We start from the raw sequence: 20,680 nt of genomic DNA on the forward strand, positions 1-20,680 counted from the left end.
TCGTTTTGAATCAGCAAGCCTTCTAAGGCAAGAGACCTTTGCAGGAAAGAGACTTAGCCTCTGAAGGTTTTGATATCGTTGAACTGGAATTGTAAGCCTTGTGTTGGAGAGGCCCAGGAGTGTGCTGCGCTCAGGAGTTCTGCCTTGTCCTGTGCTTGAAACGTGGGGAAGGGAGACCCAGCCATACCATTCTGACTTATCATTTTGTGAGCACTTCTTTCCTTTCTGGTGAACATTATCCCACACTCTTTTTGTAACTTAGTAGTAAGGATTGGCAATAGTTTTTTTAGTATAGGCCATTTTTATTTGATATGACGTCACTAGGACTGCCGTATTATTATCTGATGGTCCTAGCTTGCTCCCATCTTAGATTTAGGTTTAGATTAGGTGTTTGTCTCACTCATTATAAAGTTCAATAAATACACTTGAACTGTGATCAAGTGTCTGTCTTTACTGTTGCCACCATGAGTCCCTTACATACCTCCCTTATGCACATTAGTGCAAGGAAACTTGCTTCTCATTTTGTCTTACTTGATAGATATTTTCCCCATACTCTTCTCAGCTCTGTAAGGCTGGTGGCAATAGTACTTTACGTTCACGCTTTTTAGGTGCATCTCTTCTTTTTCACTCTCTGGTAGCTATTTTACCAATACAGTGGTCAAAATGGCTACACGTGTTATTTAAGCCCCATCTTTTCAGCTCACTTCATTTGTTGGCCAATTTCCTTGTGGATAGGGGTAGGAAATATCCATATACAGTAATTCACTGTAAGGTGTGTCTGTCTCATACCAGAGAGATGTTATGACTGTACTTGAGCTGGGTAGACATGATTGCTTTGCTACTCGTAGCATGGAGGTTGCAGGTCCCCGGATAGGTTTGGTGAGGTCCCCCAGCTCAGGTGTCTGTACATCAGGAGGAGCTCTCCAGCCATTGAGTAAGCCGACCACTCTAGACAAGAATCTGAAGCACGAGAGGCAATAGTGGAACACTACTTCTGTGACAACCTTTACCTAAGCCAATTACTGTAAAGCCAAGCTCTGGTCATTCTTTGGAAGAGAGTCCTTCCATTGTGCTTCGCACCATTGAACTGATGGGCATAGCCAAATCCAAGCCATGCATTGCTGTGTTTGTTGTGCAGGAGATCAGAAGAGTTGTGGGTTTGTTGCCGCCTCGCATCATCTGTAGCATCATCTGTAATAGGGGCTTGTCCCTTGCCGGGACCTCACACATCTTTGGGTCTGTGAATCTTGCTGTGCATCCTCAGTATTGGATCAGGACCTTAAAGCTTTTCTGCAGCTGCTCTATACCAGAAAGGTGAGAGCTGCTATAGCCTGAGTCCTTTTGTCCTCTTGCTTACAGACTCTTTGCCGGGTCATGCCTGCCCCTCCTACTAGCTGCTGCAGCTTGTGGATTCTTAATCATCGTGGGAACAGAGGCAGAAGTCCTTCATCTTCAGCCCAACTCCAACCTTAGTGACTTCACGGTTTCAAAGACCCTAATGTAGACCGGGATTGCCAGGCACAGCTGTCAAAATGAAGTCCCCTCTGTACCCACGATGCTGCAACCGATGAGGCGAGCAGACATCCCGAAAACTCTAGACTTAACTAGGTAGTAAGTGAAAATATAGAACCTATAATTCTTGGTGCCTGAACCTCATATATTTGCTATTTGTTATTGAGTACTTGCTGTGTGTATACCAGATTGTGGCACTGTGTCATCTCGAAATAGCTATACTATGGATGCATGGTTATACTAACATCCAAGATATCATGAATATAATTGGAGAAAAGACAGCTCTAAGTTATAATTCATTATTGTGTACCGATATGTGTATCTTATTGGAAAAGACATCAAAATTACACAACATATTAGCATTAGTTCAAAATAGGAAAATGCCATTTGCTTCTAAATACGTTTCTAATCAAAAGAGAAAACAAAATTAGTCTTGGATCAAGGAAAATGCCAAAATGTGTTTCATCCGTTGGCCTTTTAAGGCAAGTCAACTATTAGGGCATCCAAATGTTTCAAATGTTGATTTGATTAAACAGTACATGTCAGAGACTAGTAATGATCCTAAGGTAACAAAATCTTTCAAAATGTCAAAAAGAAGTTTTCTTAAAATACAAATGGTATGTTGCACATAAAATGGAACAGTAAGATAAACAGAAAGCATGCATGTAAGGAAGAAGAGATCAATGCTGGGCGGTATACAAAAAAACTTCTCTTTTTGAAAAAGGTTCATTACATTGTCTGGAAAAAAGTGTTTTATCCTGTTCAGGAATGGTTATTGTGCGTGTGTGTCTGTGTGCGCTATATGTCTTAAAATAGCTAATTTAGCAGATTTAATCATCTAGTAATATTCTTGCTTAAATGAAAAAGTGTGGAATTTGGTCAGGGAATTCATTTAGGTACAGAGTTGACTAACATAGATCTAAGACTATGATAATATGTTTTACCTACCTGAAACTTTATTGAACACTTGTTTAAAGGTTGAGGTTGGGCACATTAGGTTTAGTCACAGAGTGATGATGATGCTGTATAATTGTGTAACACCCATGATAACTAAGTTTACCCCTCAATTTAGCTCTAGTAACAGTGTGGCATTGAACTGTATTCATTCTTAAGTGTGGCAGGGTTCCCAATTAGGAACCCTAGCTGTAAATTAATATATTTGTTTGTGTTTTTTATTTGTTGTGTTCTAACTTAATGTTTCTACATTGTGAACTAAATGCATATATTTTGATACTTAGCTGTGTGGACAATCTATTGTTTGATAATCTCTTGTATATCTTTATTGTACTTTACACCTACCTCCTGGTCTCCTTAGTATAACATCCCCTGCTCAACCCCTCTGTCAAGTGAGAGTTTGATTAGAATTTTGTATTACTCTTTGCAGTTGCGGTATTAAGCACCCCTCCCCCCTAAAATCCGCCATCCCAAGTGTCCATCCGAGTTTCTGTTCTTAACTTCACCCTCTTGTTTTACAGGCCTCACAGCTCTTGAGGGACTTATGCATGCAGAACATGGTGTGGAAATTCTGCAAAAGGATCAGTCCAGAATGGAAACAGCAGGTACTTTCTGCCTGGATGAGTGAGTGGCAATAAAAACAAGAAACCACTTCAAAGCTCTAAAACGTCACCTCCTAGCAGGCCCCTCGCCAAGTGGTAAAGAGCAGTTTTGAAGGGTGGTCTAAAAGCTTTGATTCTTTGTTCTGAACCTTACTCTACCACTGTTTCCTCGCCGTGCTGTTTCTGCGCTTTAGGCTGCGCAGGTGAGGGAGGGAGATTTGATTCCCTCCTTTAAACCTCATTCTTCAGGAATTCCCAGTTCAAAACTATGCTCCGAATGGGATCTTTGTCCCCAATTCAGTAAACATTCAATAGAACTGTCCTTGAAGGGTCTTATTCAAAAGGTCTTATTAAAGAAGTTCACATGGTCTCATTTTCAATAGGATGCTGATAATTGAAACAATGTATAATTAGATACCTTTAGTTGACAAAATAAAAATAACCGAACGTCTCTGCTTCAAAGAGTGCATTGGGCCTCATTACAAGTTTGGTGGTAGGCAGGAAATCTGCTGAAATGCCACCAAACGGAATTAGGGTTGTAGGGCAGTCTAAGTGCACATTTTTGTAGTCCCTAGAATTCCATGGATATTTCGCTGGGATTGCCGCCAGTGGTAATTATACAGATTTTTGGCAGTAATGGAGGGTTTGGGGGGGTTACCTCCTTCCTACCGCTCAATTCATATTTCGACAGTATTAATGCAGCAGTAATGGAATTACTGCCACATTACTGCAATTTTTTCCTGCACTGCCGACCTCGTAATGGGGCACTTTTATGTTTAACAAAATGGAAATAATGACATTGTTTAGTATTTAAATAGGATTATAATATGGTGTGTTTCTGTACATTGCTTTATCAAGTTTATTTTGGAAATATAACGCTTCCACAAAACACAGAAATCTAAAATACATACAAACACAAGAAATAAAAAATAATCCATTACAGATATTGCAGTTCATTAATAGATAAATAATGTTTGCTAATTTGTATAGCTTGTCTGAGACATGTCAATAAATCCCAACCAACTAACTTGATATCTGCTCTCAATAAATAACACAACACGGAGCATCAGTGTAAATTCAGATTCAACCTTCTGGCTGTATCACGGGAATAGGTAGGACAAAAAATATAAAGTGCAGTAGGTCTTCACAACTAGCAGAGCATAATAGGCTATTTTCATTTGTCTCCGATGCACCCCTCCATAAAAGCAGCAACTGCTCTTAATGGGATACAGTTCAATCTTGCCATACTGAGTAGGTGGCTGTCTTTAGTTCCGTTTTGGTTCCAATATCGTTTTTCCTTGTTCTGGGATTTCCATGCCTTGAGGATTCCTCCATAGTGCCCCCAGAGCTGAAAAGATCTTCCACGCCCTTATTTGTGTGGGCTGTGATGGAACTTCTTCAGTTCACCCAATAAAAAACAACTTATATAAATGTTATTCATTCATCCACATACAACTTTGTTGGGTTTCGTCTTGAGAATCCTACCTAACAAAGTTGTAAAACTCAAGTGCCTGCAGTTCGGCCTTCCAACTTGGGCCTTTCTTTTATATTGTAATCATATCTACCTTAAGGCATTAAGCAGCTACTCTGATCAAATAGATTTTTTCAGGGTGAAGCTTTACAAACTGCAGTATGACATTGCATACGTGCATTCCTTTCGCAATCTGCGAGAGCGTCAGATCCTTAATGCATTTTTATCTGTATTTAGTTTCCTGAGACAGACCCGCTTACACATTATTTTTTCCATCAATTTGGTTTCTGCATGGACCTCCGCCTTAGGCTATTCTATAAAATTTGCATGGTTTTGTTTTTGGAAGCAATAATAACTTTTATTTATATGGCAATCACAATTCTAAAAGTGCAATGTGAACGGTGCTTTTCTGGGTCCAGAATCGGGAGCTATGCATTCTGTGTGCTCATCAAGAACAAGGGCTGTGTACATCCCTCTATTCAAGTCCCTGCACTCCCTTAATCCAGTTAGTGACAACCAGTCTGTGACCAGTTTCATGACAATGGCCTCTTTATCGGGTGTCTGCTTCTGTTTTGTGGGTTTTTTCAACATCTCACTTGGTCGTCCCAAGATATGCTCCCTTGGAATTGCCTAAAGTGTCTGATCCTTGCCTCTGGTTGTAGGGTGAGCATTATTTATATTATAACATGGCAGTCGCCGCTCTGCAGTTAGCGACATGAGCCATAGGAAATCCGAAAATTCTATTGCTAAGAATATTTGACTTGTATGATGGATTTGGCTAATATTTTCCAAACAAAGGGTTTGTCACAGGCTCGCTCCCTCCCCACAGATTATAAATTATGGGAAAGATTTGTTAAAAAATTAAAAAGTTAAGCAAAACAAATGCTGTTTTCAGCCTTCTCCTACCGGTTTTCCCATCGAGAAAAACTCTGAATGTTATCAGGCCAATACTTAAAAACCGTTGGCGGGAATGGAACCAAGTAAGAAACAAAAAGATGTGGATTATCGCATTCGAGGTCTGTGCGCTAGTATTCACTGTTGGTGTTGATACTGGAGAAATTGAAGTGTGAGCTGCACTACCACCTACGCCAGCCAGTCCACCCTGGCTGGTACCAGAAAATATGTACAAGAGGGGAGTTGAGGTGGAGATGCGCTGAACACCATATGAATAAGGAGCACTAATTATAAAATTGATGCTTTAATTGTTGTAGAAACAGCCGACACGTGTTTCGACAAGCAGGTCGTTTTCAAGGCTGAGTAGTCACATGCAACATTTGATTTATCATATTATTCATGACAGAAAAGAGGATACAAAAGATTGTAACAATCACATTGAATTTGAAAAAAGTAAATACAGACCATATCACATAAAGTTAAAAAATAGTAGTGACATATAGCAAAAAAGATAGTGACATATAGCAAATATCATAATATTATATGAATAAGAATCATTGGCATACCGTAAACCATGGTTGGAGGGTGGAGTAAACAGAAGCAAACGGTAGTTGAAAATAATGAAACAAAAACAGAAAATATACAGTAAGAAACAAGCTTAAACATTTGAGGAATACATCCTTCCTTAAATGGAAGAACAAAAGAAACACATAAAAAGGGGATTTCCTTGACCTATGCGCTACAATACCGGAGCCCCCAATCAAGCATGGTGTGCACACTTCACCCGTGCAAATAATGAAATTGTGAACTAATCGGCACCAAAAGTTAAAGGACACACGTTGAGTAGAAACCAATAGCTAATGCAAAAGATACAAGATCAAAGTAATAAATTGAGCTTACCACAAGAACACAGAGTATATCGAAGAAATCAATAAATGGGAAATCCCTGTGTAGAACAAGCATGAATGTCAGTTGGACAACTCAAAACAAAGGATTGCTGATAATTTTAAGAAAATACAAGATATAACCCAAAATATTCGAGTCTACATACCACAAGAAGCAGAGCGTTATAAGTATTACGCTGGTGTCAAGTCCAAGCCGTGATGGCCGTAACCAATATATAACCTGAAAACCAATCAGTAGAATATCTAAGTACTTCAGCCAGATAGTATGGAATCAAATCACTGACTATTCAGCAGCAAAAGATCAAACTCACTCGTTGGATCGAGCAGTCACAGTTACAGAGGAATTCCCCAGAGCAGTCATCTGTACCAAACATTGGAAAAAGATAAAGAAAAGGCAACCGACGTCACAGCGGTGACGTAGGTTGCGTCACATGCATCTGGCGTCGCGTGAGTGACGTCAGATGTAAACAAACAGTAAAAGTGAAAATAAAAATAGGACTAAGCCGTCAAGTAGGGATAGTATAGAGAAAACTACTAATATGTGGCCGGTAACCAAATACTAATTAAAAAAGAGAAGGAAATAGTAGAAAAGAAGCAGCAGACGTCACAGCGGTGACGTCCGTTGCGTAGAACGCAGTTAACGTCGCCCTGATGACGTAAGTATATTCAAACAACCTATTCCAATGGTAGGGCATATCAAATATTTAAATTGAAATGGAAAAACATTTTTTATTAAAACTAAGGGTGCCAGTGCACACGAGCATGATGTAGCGGCTCCGGCAAAGTGCGTCTCCATGCCCTGTTCAAAAAACATACAATCCATTTTGATTCATTAATCAGAATTATTATAGAAATACAGACATCTCGTGGTCTGTGTTGAGACCCCGTGTGGTACAACGTAATAAGCAAATAATTTTCGCCTCCATTTGGCGCAATTTCAGCTCAAGGTTGCCACCCCTTTTCCCCTTATGAGCCTTCATCAGACCAATAAAGCGCAAGTCAGCAATGTCATCTAGCTGATGTTCCAATTGCCAATGAACGGCCAAGGGTGACTTTGGTTCAAGCATTTTAAGGCTAGACAAGTGTTCCCGGATTCGGATACGGAGTTGACGAATGGTGCTACCCACATACAATTTCTCACAGGTACAAATGATAGCATAGACCACATGAGTAGTCTTGCAATTAATAAAATCACGTATTTGAATTTGAGTTCCAAAATGGTCACAAAAGGTTTTGCATTTAGCAACAGCCCAAGGGCATTGGTTACAATTACCACATTTATGAAAACCCCCCGGTTGTTTTAACCACATAGAAGAACTTGGTTGGTTATCAAAAAATGAAGGACTCACAATACTTTTGATCGTAGGTGATCTTGTAAAGGTAAATTTGGGCTTTGGAGTCAAGAATGGTTGTAAATCTTTGTCAAGTCTTAGAATATGCCAATGCTTTGCAACCATTTTATATAGCAATGAAGAATCATTCGTGAATGGAGTGATTAGTGAGATATGTGAGGGATGCTCTTTTGACCTAGTCACATTAGTCAGGAGGTCACGTTGATGAGTTTGGGTGAATTTGGAGTAAGCCTTGTAAATAACTGAACTCTTATACCCTCGATTGAGGAAGCGTTGATTAAGGATATTGCATTCTCTTTTGTAGTCACTGGATAGAGTACAATTACGTCTGGCTCTATGAAATTCTCCCGTTGGGATGTTATCAATAATAGCACGTTGGTGATTGCTCTGTGCAGCCAAAATTGAATTTACTTCAGTAGGTTTTCTAAAAGTATTGGTAAGTACAGTGTTTCCTACAACAAAGATATGTAAATCCAAGAAGTCAATTTCACATGAGTTCAAAAGACCAATAAGGCGAATTCCAAACCTATTGGTGTTGGCATGACCTAGAAAAGTAGTGAAAGAGTCTTCAGACCCTTTCCAAATTAGAAAAATATCGTCAATGTAACGACGCCACATCACAATATTTGACACAAATTGCACTTGATTGAGGATATGCGTTTCTTCATAGAAAGACATAAAAAGGTTAGCCAAGGAGGGTGCAAACTTGGCCCCCATGGCAACCCCCCTCACCTGCAGATAGAATTGGTCATTGAAAATAAACGTATTGTTCCCGAGTACAAATTGTAAGAATTGCTTCAACATAGATACATGGTCAGAATAGGATGCTGAGGTGTTCCTAAACACATAGTCAATTGTCTGTAGTGCTAAATCATGATTGATATTAGTATAGAGTGCAACTACATCAATTGTTGCCAACAGATAATCTGGTTCCCAAATAATATCTTGCAAGGACTGTAAAATGTGGGTACTATCACGTATGTAGGATGGCATTTGTATAACAAAAGGTTTAAGTGCCTCATCCAGATATTTCGAGAGGCCTTCAGTGGCCCAATTGATACCACTCATGATGGGCCGGACCTCAGGTAAGGTCTCAAAAGGTTTATGTATCTTCTGCCGAAGATACGAAGATACATAAACCTTTTGAGATTTGAGACCTTACCTGAGGTCCGGCCCATCATGAGTGGTATCAATTGGGCCACTGAAGGCCTCTCGAAATATCTGGATGAGGCACTTAAACCTTTTGTTATACAAATGCCATCCTACATACGTGATAGTACCCACATTTTACAGTCCTTGCAAGATATTATTTGGGAACCAGATTATCTGTTGGCAACAGTTGATGTAGTTGCACTCTATACTAATATCAATCATGATTTAGCACTACAGACAATTGACTATGTGTTTAGGAACACCTCAGCATCCTATTCTGACCATGTATCTATGTTGAAGCAATTCTTACAATTTGTACTCGGGAACAATATGTTTATTTTCAATGACCAATTCTATCTGCAGGTGAGGGGGGTTGCCATGGGGGCCAAGTTTGCACCCTCCTTGGCTAACCTTTTTATGTCTTTCTATGAAGAAACGCATATCCTCAATCAAGTGCAATTTGTGTCAAATATTGTGATGTGGCGTCGTTACATTGACGATATTTTTCTAATTTGGAAAGGGTCTGAAGACTCTTTCACTACTTTTCTAGGTCATGCCAACACCAATAGGTTTGGAATTCGCCTTATTGGTCTTTTGAACTCATGTGAAATTGACTTCTTGGATTTACATATCTTTGTTGTAGGAAACACTGTACTTACCAATACTTTTAGAAAACCTACTGAAGTAAATTCAATTTTGGCTGCACAGAGCAATCACCAACGTGCTATTATTGATAACATCCCAACGGGAGAATTTCATAGAGCCAGACGTAATTGTACTCTATCCAGTGACTACAAAAGAGAATGCAATATCCTTAATCAACGCTTCCTCAATCGAGGGTATAAGAGTTCAGTTATTTACAAGGCTTACTCCAAATTCACCCAAACTCATCAACGTGACCTCCTGACTAATGTGACTAGGTCAAAAGAGCATCCCTCACATATCTCACTAATCACTCCATTCACGAATGATTCTTCATTGCTATATAAAATGGTTGCAAAGCATTGGCATATTCTAAGACTTGACAAAGATTTACAACCATTCTTGACTCCAAAGCCCAAATTTACCTTTACAAGATCACCTACGATCAAAAGTATTGTGAGTCCTTCATTTTTTGATAACCAACCAAGTTCTTCTATGTGGTTAAAACAACCGGGGGGTTTTCATAAATGTGGTAATTGTAACCAATGCCCTTGGGCTGTTGCTAAATGCAAAACCTTTTGTGACCATTTTGGAACTCAAATTCAAATACGTGATTTTATTAATTGCAAGACTACTCATGTGGTCTATGCTATCATTTGTACCTGTGAGAAATTGTATGTGGGTAGCACCATTCGTCAACTCCGTATCCGAATCCGGGAACACTTGTCTAGCCTTAAAATGCTTGAACCAAAGTCACCCTTGGCCGTTCATTGGCAATTGGAACATCAGCTAGATGACATTGCTGACTTGCGCTTTATTGGTCTGATGAAGGCTCATAAGGGGAAAAGGGGTGGCAACCTTGAGCTGAAATTGCGCCAAATGGAGGCGAAAATTATTTGCTTATTACGTTGTACCACACGGGGTCTCAACACAGACCACGAGATGTCTGTATTTCTATAATAATTCTGATTAATGAATCAAAATGGATTGTATGTTTTTTGAACAGGACATGGAGACGCACTTTGCCGGAGCCGCTACATCATGCTCGTGTGCACTGGCACCCTTAGTTTTAATAAAAAATGTTTTTCCATTTCAATTTAAATATTTGATATGCCCTACCATTGGAATAGGTTGTTTGAATATACTTACGTCATCAGGGCGACGTTAACTGCGTTCTACGCAACGGATGTCACCGCTGTGACGTCTGCTGCTTCTTTTCTACTATTTCCTTCTCTTTTTTAATTAGTATTTGGTTACCGGCCACATATTAGTAGTTTTCTCTATACTATCCCTACTTGACGGCTTAGTCCTATTTTTATTTTCACTTTTACTGTTTGTTTACATCTGACGTCACTCACGCGACGCCAGATGCATGCGACGCAACCTACGTCACCGCTGTGACGTCGGTTGCCTTTTCTTTATCTTTTTCCAATGTTTGGTACAGATGACTGCTCTGGGGAATTCCTCTGTAACTGTGACTGCTCGATCCAACGAGTGAGTTTGATCTTTTGCTGCTGAATAGTCAGTGATTTGATTCCATACTATCTGGCTGAAGTACTTAGATATTCTACTGATTGGTTTTCAGGTTATATATTGGTTACGGCCATCACGGCTTGGACTTGACACCAGCGTAATACTTATAACGCTCTGCTTCTTGTGGTATGTAGACTCGAATATTTTGGGTTATATCTTGTATTTTCTTAAAATTATCAGCAATCCTTTGTTTTGAGTTGTCCAACTGACATTCATGCTTGTTCTACACAGGGATTTCCCATTTATTGATTTCTTCGATATACTCTGTGTTCTTGTGGTAAGCTCAATTTATTACTTTGATCTTGTATCTTTTGCATTAGCTATTGGTTTCTACTCAACGTGTGTCCTTTAACTTTTGGTGCCGATTAGTTCACAATTTCATTATTTGCACGGGTGAAGTGTGCACACCATGCTTGATTGGGGGCTCCGGTATTGTAGCGCATAGGTCAAGGAAATCCCCTTTTTATGTGTTTCTTTTGTTCTTCCATTTAAGGAAGGATGTATTCCTCAAATGTTTAAGCTTGTTTCTTACTGTATATTTTCTGTTTTTGTTTCATTATTTTCAACTACCGTTTGCTTCTGTTTACTCCACCCTCCAACCATGGTTTACGGTATGCCAATGATTCTTATTCATATAATATTATGATATTTGCTATATGTCACTATCTTTTTTGCTATATGTCACTACTATTTTTTAACTTTATGTGATATGGTCTGTATTTACTTTTTTCAAATTCAATGTGATTGTTACAATCTTTTGTATCCTCTTTTCTGTCATGAATAATATGATAAATCAAATGTTGCATGTGACTACTCAGCCTTGAAAACGACCTGCGTGTCGAAACACGTGTCGGCTGTTTCTACAACAATTAAAGCATCAATTTTATAATTAGTGCTCCTTATTCATATGGTGTTCAGCGCATCTCCACCTCAACTCCCCTCTTGTACAAGTAAGAAACAACTTGACTTTATTTCCGGGACAGGTTTGGGGTTATTCCGTTGAGTAGTTTTTAAATATTAGACGGAGAAGGAGGTGCCACCATCATGTGAAGTTAGGGGTGGTCTGGGAAGTCAGTTACAGTTTGGACGTGTTCGCATTATCAAGGGAATACCGGGGGAATCTCACGAGTTTACAGCGGTAATACCGTAAAGCGCGCTCGGAAACAAAAATGCATCGCACAAAGCAAATGGAGGTGGGTGGGAGGACCTGGTGAAAAGGAAGGAGGCACATGGGGAGCACCTGTGAGGACTTTTTCATTTTCTAGCGTTATCACAGTAATTGGCATGAGCTTACCGCAGCAATTATCGAAAGGATTTTTGGGGGAATGGAAACTGAGAAAATAAAATGCGGGGGGGGGGTGCACATCTGTTGTGATCACATCTACTAGGCAGGGGGAAATGGGTCTTTGTGCCAAAAGGCCATGCTCACTGGCCAGGGCTGAATGCCATGGCTAGTGGGCCCTAAAGAATCCGATTGGTGCAAAATGTACTGTGGCCATGGCTAGTAGCCCTTGAATAAACTATGGTATAAAAGAACCCTTAAAATTAATTTATAACACTTTAGTTAATGGACAGTTAATGTGATCGGATCTATTCCACCAAAACCCTTGAAATTCAGCAGATGTGGGAAGTGATGATCATTTTAGCTCGGTGTCCCTCCTGTTGCAAAGCCCATGAGCACATACATTACAGATGGGATTCACAATGACAAACGAAATTAGAGACTGGTAAGATAGCTCAGTGGGTTGAGCGCTTGCTGCTGTGATTTGTAGGTTGCAGGTTTGAATCCTGGCAAGGCCAACTCAGCCTTTTATCCTTCTGAGGTCGATAAATGAGTACCAACTCTGGTTGGGTGATATTGTATGCATATGTATTCTCTGTAAAGCGCTAAGGCATAAGCGCCAAATAAATAACACATCATTAGATACTAGGAGTCATCAACGGGGGATGCAGAGTTAAGATGATCATAACTCCCACATCCAAGGGTGTTGCGTTGAATCTGATCACCTTAACTAAAGTTATTTTAGTGAAAAAAATATATATATCAGTATGCTGCATTAAAGGAAATGTCCAGGCTAAAAGTCAAACCACACACACATTTTTTTCTTGCACTGTTAACATTGCTAGAAACTTGTCAAACAGGTAAATCCTCTTACCACACGGCTGTGTCCCTTAATAATAATCATGTAAACCCTGCATACCCGAGTCCTTCAACGTCCAAGCACTGTGATAGTATGTATTATTATTACGGAAAACAGTGGTACTTGGTGATTGACCTCGAAAGGATGAAGGGCCGAAATGGCCCTGCCAGGATTCAAACCTATAACTTCAGGTTAGACACTGATCTCTGAAGCTAGCATTTAACTACTTTGATAAGGTCTCCCCTCATTTCATCCCACCCTTCCCCCTGGCATTAGGGATTCCGTTCTTTGGCCAGTTCCTTCGCTTCAGTGTGGGGCTCAGTTTTGAGAGAATCTTTCACGTTCTGCAAGTGCCTCTATAAAAGATGTATCCTGTGTATTACAAAGCTGTGTAAAACAAGTGCATTGGTTATCGGAGCACTGTACACGAAAGAAAAGCATACAAAAAAACATTAAGACCATTTGAAATAAAGGTGTCCTGGTCAGGACAATCTGCAGTAGTCTAAGAATAAAAGGTCTACAGTTGCATCCGGATTGTAGTCGATGCTGTGGTATTACTGGGAGGGGTTTGGGGTGTATGCTGAGTGACATTTTAAATTAAATTCTAGTTTCTAGCGGCAGCATATTGGAGTTTCTGATGGTCTGGTGAAATGTTTAAATAGGTATTAACTAAGAACCTCCCCTTTTAAATGCTGCTCCAGTCGATCTGCGAAGATCGCTTCCCCAATACTTGACCACACTATGTGCCTGTAAGTGATCTGCTCATCACCCAGTTCTTCTTTTCTGTTGCAGCTGGAGCAGAAAGTTGTTGCAAGTGAGATCTTTAAGGATAAAAAAGACAATTATCCTCAAAGTGTTCCCAGACTCTTCATCAGCACTCGCCTGGGTGAGCCTTTTTGCTGCAAACCACCTATCTGTTCTCGGATGATTCTTCCCCATACACCAACTCCTGGACACTGATAATTTGTTTGTGTTTTTCTTTACAGGCAATGAAGAGATAAATGCCAAAGTCCTTCAAACCTTAGCAAACGAGACGATCCAGGTACAACTTTCTTTTGTCACTTATATGGAAGCGTGCGGTCAGATCCATCATTCCTTTGAGTTTTCTGATTAGTGGTTTGGGGATTATAGAACCTTGCACTTTGAGGTCCTGGTACTTTGCTCAGGTTGGAGTATTATACCCCTCAAAGTTGGTTTGACTCTTCTGTTAAAGTAGGTGTAATATACGCTTTACAGTCGAGGCACGTTTCCTGTCAGGGTTATGGTTAAATGCCTTTTGAAGTAGGGTTACTTTTCGTGTCTAGTTTGGAGTAGTTTTACATTTTGAATGGATAACTAACATTTATAAATGTATGTAGATGGTGCATCCTTCAAATAGGTATATTTTATATTTATAAGAGGACTGGTAGTCCTTGTTTTAGGAATGGGGTTAATCAGGAGATAGCCGTCGGAGGGTATTAGTAAGGCAGCGGGTGTGTTGCTGGACCCCAACCTGGTCGAACTAATTAACTATTTTCATTTTATACAACCAAAATGTAGATGGTGATGTGGAGTCAGGCAATATTGTTTAGTCTGGGGGAGAAGCAGTGTGGGAAGGGAGTACGGGGTGTACCCTCCTACCCCCCACATTCTGCAGTCAATAATTTGGTAAAAGAAATTGGAGCAAACTAAAAACTGTTAAATTCAAAAAACAAAAGACCTTCAACCGTTATGAAGAGTACACTGCCCATAATGCGAAAGCTGATTGCACAGTTGGGTAGCATAGGTTTCTTTCGAAGGTATGGATGAGAATTTCATATTCTAAAAATAACTATTAAAATACTTGTGAACATCACCACCTTGAATGATGCATAAATAGTGGTAGATAGTGTTAGTTTGTTATTTCCTGAAGTGCTACTTGGAGGTAAGACTTTAGTAAGTTATTCCAGTTGTTTGTAAATCCCCAACGCTTACTATCAGCCTGTACTACTGCTGGAACCTTGGTAGAGTGACGGAGCAGTCAGGCTTATCATAAGAGGAAGATGTGAGCTGTAGGTAAGCACACTGACCTTAGTAATGCACATCAAAGAAACACAAGCATAAGTTTATATTAAAATATAGATTTATTATATTTGCACAAGAATCACTTTAAAATACTTCGCACATTAAACCAAAACACTTAGGAATACTTCAGGATACTTTTCAAAGGTGTAAGGAAGGCATGGTATCAAACAGTGAAGACCGACATGAGGGATCACAGTTCAAGGGTATTTATTGAACTTCAGTGGGTTGATAGAATGCCTCTCTAACCCGAAGTCTAAAGATGGGAGCAAGCTACGACCATCAAATAATAATAATAATGCAGTCCTAGTGGAGTCTCTGTCAAAATAGAAAGGGCCTATACTAATAAAACTATTGCAAATACTTATTTAGCTAGTCAGATAGCACAGCAGGTAGAGCACTTGCTTTGACATCTGTGCCGAGCCTGCTGGCACAGGTTCGAATCCCGGCAGGGCCAAACTCAGCCTTTCATCACAGATACCTAAATTATTATTACGTCTAGATACTAATGATTTGGGAAAAAGAAGTATGCAAAAGAAAAGTGTTCAAGAAAAAATATGTCAGGATAGATGAGCATTTGGCTTCCCTTCCCCACGTTTTCAGCACGGGACAAGGTGACACACTCGAGCTCTGCACACACTGTGGCTTTTCCATCACACGGATGCAGTTAACAATATAGGTATCTGGGCCTTCTGCGCCAAAGTCTTTTTTCCAATAAAAGTATTATTGCGGAGGGCCTGGTGTAACAAACAAGAATCAAGGTTTCCTTCTCATCAGGATTTTCACATTCACAAGTTCTCAGGTTTACTGTTCACCAGGGGGTCTCCCTTGGTCGGGCTCGGACCACGGTCTCCCTCAATTGGGCTGAGACCACTTAATCTTGCTTTATTTCACAGTTCAAAATTCAAAAACTTTGGACTGGGTGATGGATTTTTCTTAAACCATTGCAGGACCACTTCGATTCATTACTTTGTCTTTTATCCCTTTTTGTTCCTGTCACTTCTTGGAGACCTTCGATTGAGCACACACGCGGTGCCGGACCACTCTGTTACTTTATTTTGTACCTTCGCTGTTTCGCATCAGCAGTTGAGATTTACTCGCATCTTTGAACACACACACGTTAATTCTTTGCTCTTGCACTCCTTATGCAATGTTGCTTTTGCAACCTTGACTTCAACACAGACCGGTCTTGCATCGGACCCCCCCAACTCACCAGCTGTGTTGATTTCTCTGGCGCTGCTTTGATCCTGGAGCCAGGGATGGTACCACAGTGGCTGCAGCTCCTCCCCAACTTGCTTAGTCATGCAGGAGGGTCCCGGGTATCTTTGACACGCAATGCAGGACTCTTCAATCTGGTTTCCTGGTCTTACGCTTTCCAATCTCAATGTTTCTGGAAAGTAACGGTTTCTTGGTGGACAGGTCAAGATTATCTTCCTCCTTGCTTTCCCTTCTCGGCTTGCCGCCTTTCTCTCCTCGTTCAGCTACCATCTGGAAAACACTATTCCTTTGTGTGCTTTGCATCGCTCCGAGTGTGCTCTCATGCTCTGCATGAGGTAGTTTAAAGGAAGTCGGGTGTGAGTCGTTAACAGTAATTTCCTGACTCTGCCTGACTACAGTATTGGGACATGTCAGGTGTAATGCTCGGTTGTTAGTCTGTTTTCTCCCGGATCGGCTGTCCATGTGAAAGTGTTCGTGTAGGGGAAGAGGGAGGGGGTAAAGTCCCTAAGTATCCTACCTGGCAGGATGGGGCAAAGGTTTTGCAGGGGTAGGAATACCGCGTCTCGCCATCCGGTGTTCCACCCCCACTTCCCGAAGACCCCTCATCCAGGTAATCTTCCCGCACTGGTCCACCCCCAGGTCTGGCTCCAAAGGCGATGGCCGTGCCCTGGCCACCTGAGAGAGGCCGACCCACAGGGACTAGCGGGTGAGAGACCTTCTGGTTTCTCAAATAGGTCACTGCTTAGTTTGTAATTGATCGCGGTTACATTTGTTACAGCTTTTGACAGTAATTACAGTTACATCATATTATTGGTAATAACGCGCACTCACGAATCTTAGCAGAAATACGGTACAGACATTTACTCTGCATACACATAAGATGGTGACTTTGGGGAAGGAAAATTGTTGGTTATTGCAACACTAGCAGCTCTTAAGGTTTTAGAGGCAGTTTCCTCGCACAGCAAGCCTTTTAAGGTAAAAAAAAAAGCAACCCTAGCTAAAGGCAGAATTCGAACATTCCAGTGGATACTTTACATTCTCTAGTCTCTAAGATGCAAGAGGATACAATCAACGTTGGAAACCCTATTAAAGGTCTTGCTAAAGGGACACAAGCAGAGGCTTGAGTCAGAGGGGCTACCATGGACATCTCTATGTACCCTCTCAACGCTCTGGGGCGACTTCACGGATCAAGATAAGCAATACCTTTTGTTAGGACAGTTTTTCTGAAGTCCAACGAAGGGCTTAGTAAAACTCAACTGAGGCAGTACAAGACTCCACTCCTATTACCAGGCTGTACCACCTGAGACAAGGGTAGCGTAGATAGAGCAGCCAGGCTTATCTTAGGTGGCAGAGAGGGCTGTAGAATCAGTACAAATGAAATTGTAATACAAATGGTCCAAAGAAACTCTGAAACACTATGTAATGTAAAAATAAATGGTTTATTTAAATACAAGTAGGTCCAGATAAATCTTGGGGAAAGTAAGTAATATCAATATATATATATATATATATATATATATATATATATATATATATATATATACCCACAATTCTAAAAACACAACACTATGCACAGACCAAAGCATATAAAATTATTTGGAACACCTAACAGGAGTTCTAGGGAAGTCAAAACCAATAGTTACTTTTAGATTACTTTCAGTAATACCAGGCTAGTAGACCCTATCAGTTGTACTGAGTTGCCCAGCAAGAAATCGCATAGTAATATCAACTGGACAATATACTTTTCTGATCTAGTGAACCACAGATTCTAGGAACAGTAAAAACCTATAACTCTGATTCAGGATTACAGTTATTCTAGGAGAGTTGGACCTTGGGGTGTAATATTCAATTACAGTTGCTTTTCGGTTCACAGACTAAGGGAAGCAATAACTCTAACCTATTTTAGGATAACACAGTTATACTCAAGGTAAGTAAAACATAATAAGCAACCTAAAGGCAGGTGTAAACCTAAGACTTGTTTTGTGTCTGTCTAAAACAGACCAGGGAAAGCAAAACACAATGGTACTCTTTATGAATGACTCAGTTATTCTAGGTAGGCAAACCCTAATTCACACTTATTTTGGATAGGATAACAGCAAGTGAGGGGGAAGCAAGACCCAGTTGGGTAACACTCATACATTTATCCTAACAGGAATAGTGAAGCGAAACCAAAAGCATTACAACCAATTCACAGGTGATTAAAATAACCTTGTGCCTACTTTTCAAAATGGAAGAAAATGTGTAAGGTAAGTAAAACAACCTTATATATACTTTTCAGAATGGCAGAACATTTCTAAGGTAAGTAATAACTTTAGAACTGTTCACTCTGAGTGACAGTTACCAACCAACTCTTTTACAAGTAAGTAACGTTTAAACACGTATTCTCTTTTCTAGGAAAAAGGTCCAATCTTTTAAAAGTCTTTCCCTCATTCTTGGAGCATTGGTGCTCTCAGTGCCAGAATGGGGTCACTGGGGTCTAGTGTCCAACCTGCAGTGTCAGGATAGGTTCTTAAGTAGCAAAAGTCAGAGTTCCTAAGGATGACTGTTCAAACAGGTGAGTATTTTACTTTAGAGTTAGTTGAGGGTCCAGGGGCTTCACAGAAGACACCCTAGGAGGATTCCAGCAGTGGGCCTGGGTGAACTGGATGAGAGGCCTCCCAATCGCAGTAAACACCCCAAAACTACACAGGAATCACAAGAGACTTGAGGTAAGTAAATACCCAAGCCAGCACAGTACCTCAGCACAGAAGAAGATTTTGCAGCAAGAAGACTTCAGGACATTGGATTCCTTGTCGTGATGACTGAAAACTGGATGTTGGAAGGGACTTTGCAGCAGGGATCAACTGGGAAGGCTGTAGGCAAGGTTTTCCTCGTAGCTGGATGCGGTTCTGTGGATTTGGCTCCTTTTCAGGAGCACAGAAGAAGACAGAATATCGCAGGTCAGATTCTCGTCATTACAAAGGTCCAGCACTCTGGTGAGGGGACTATTCGGACTGGAATGGTGCCTCTGAAGATTCAGCAGGATGCCCACGAAGCTTTAGCGAGATTCGGAAGACCATGCACCACACAATGGCTCACAGTCCCAGGGTATTGGGGTATTGCAGCTCCGCAAGGTCGCAGCACGCTGTGGGATGGCTCAAAATGCAGGTCTTCTTGACTCGTGGGTCTCACTGGGCTCTGGGTCGGGGTCGTCGTTTTCAGAGTCCCCAGGTAGATTGGAAGGAAGGGCTACAGCAGGCTCTGGTTACACAACAGGCTCTCCGGTTGCTGGGAATCGTTTCAGATGTTTTTCCTTCATCATCCTCTTCGGTTGTGGTTCCAGTGGTCGACTACCTCTTCAGCTTCCAGGGTCGGACTTTGGCTGGGTCCCTGCACAAATCAAAAAGCCTTACAACATTCAAACTTGGGAGTGGGAGGAGGTGGCAATCCTTCCAGGACAGCCAGCCTCCCAGTTCGAACTGGAATCTCGCACTCAGGCTGGAAGACAAAAGGCTGTGGAGTTTTGGACTCCTCCCTCGCTTCCTGCCTTCGCAGACACTCTGGAGGCTGGGCGGGGAGTCCAGAGGACTTCAGCCGAAAATAAAAATCACACAAAGGAAGTTCCAGGGGAAGGAAGAAGGAAGGACAAGGAACACTGAAATGGCGAAAAAAAACAAGACATTTTGGTAAAATGAGCACCCATGGGTGTCTTTATTGGAGCTGTGCAAACAGCACGTGGTAAAGGTGCACCAAATTAATAAAAGTTATCACTGCCACCAGCCATTAAAGGTACGCTTGTCCCTGCAACTGAATTCTTACAGTTTTAGTATGAAAGAGGATACATTGTATCTTCACAGCACTCCACATAAGGTGGGGTATGCTGGTTTCACCAAGGGATCCAAAGATCCTTTCTACCCTTGGGAACTGTAGTTCTCACAAGGTTAACCAGAGAAAGCTAAAAGGGGAGCCCCAGGGCAACGAGCAACAATAGGCACCCATTGCCAAAAAGTTGTCAAAGAGGATAACTTTTAGAAAACACTCTGGAGAGTCTTAAAAATTGCACCCATAGAAGACTCTCTGAGTGTAGGAAAAGGTTCCCACTCACTGAGGTATAAGGAAAATAATCCACCAGTAAAATCTAAAAGTTCTGGGGTTGACACAGGTCACGAAGATTTATCATTACTATGACAATCTCACCCAACACCTTTCTCCCCACAGTACCTTAGGTTAGAAGAAAATATTATGGCTGGATTCTCCTCGCTGTGGCAGCGCTGGACCCAACATC

General features: G+C 40.9%; 1 protein-coding gene across 5 annotated transcripts in view; it reads left to right on the forward strand.

Annotated features, from left to right (window-relative positions):
• The window catches only part of MYO1C (myosin IC), a 662,069-nt gene that overhangs the window by 566,597 nt on the left and 74,792 nt on the right, over positions 1-20,680 (forward strand). For all 5 annotated transcript variants that reach the window (XM_069615425.1, XM_069615428.1, XM_069615429.1 and 2 more), the window contains exons 25-27: positions 2,988-3,071; positions 13,951-14,044; positions 14,145-14,200. In XM_069615425.1, the coding sequence (XP_069471526.1) occupies positions 2,988-3,071; positions 13,951-14,044; positions 14,145-14,200 (234 nt within the window). The remainder of the gene's footprint in view (positions 1-2,987; positions 3,072-13,950; positions 14,045-14,144; positions 14,201-20,680) is intronic.

This window comes from Ambystoma mexicanum, chromosome 9 (assembly GCF_040938575.1).
Source record: "Ambystoma mexicanum isolate Mex_15411 chromosome 9, UKY_AmexF1_1, whole genome shotgun sequence".
NCBI lineage: Eukaryota > Metazoa > Chordata > Amphibia > Caudata > Ambystomatidae > Ambystoma > Ambystoma mexicanum.